We start from the raw sequence: 419 nt of genomic DNA on the forward strand, positions 1-419 counted from the left end.
ATACGTATTTTTAAAAATCTCATACACACTTCCAGCACCTATTTCTTTATTTACTTATGTACCGCATTCACACTTCAACAGCCATCATATTCCTGCAATTTTGTCTCACACGGCACACGCCTGAATCACCTATCACGCATCCCACCAACATCGCCCGCAACGCCTTACCGACAACGTTGAGCTTGACGGTGATGGCGGTGACGGGCTTCGTGGAAATGGAACATTCGTAGAAGCCCGAGTCGAGGGGCAGCGGGTGACGGAGGACGAGCACCCAGTCGCCGCTGGTCGGGTCCCTGTGCGCCGAGAATCGCTCGTCGTTGGTGAAGGTGAAGGAACCGACGGTCAGCACGTGGAGGTCCTTGTGCCGAATCCACGACACCTGAAGGGAAGAGGGGGAGGGGAGGGGGGTTAAATATTTG

The 419-nt window shown here is 53.9% G+C and overlaps 1 protein-coding gene across 1 annotated transcript in view; it reads right to left on the bottom strand.

Moving 5' to 3' along the window:
* LOC119592624 (hemicentin-1-like) overlaps positions 1–419 on the bottom strand; it is a 32815-nt gene that overhangs the window by 6876 nt on the left and 25520 nt on the right. The window contains exon 4 of the mRNA XM_037941517.1: positions 169–379. Within this exon, the coding sequence (XP_037797445.1) occupies positions 169–379 (211 nt within the window). The remainder of the gene's footprint in view (positions 1–168; positions 380–419) is intronic.

The sequence above is a fragment of the Penaeus monodon genome, chromosome 30, assembly GCF_015228065.2.
Source record: "Penaeus monodon isolate SGIC_2016 chromosome 30, NSTDA_Pmon_1, whole genome shotgun sequence".
NCBI lineage: Eukaryota > Metazoa > Arthropoda > Malacostraca > Decapoda > Penaeidae > Penaeus > Penaeus monodon.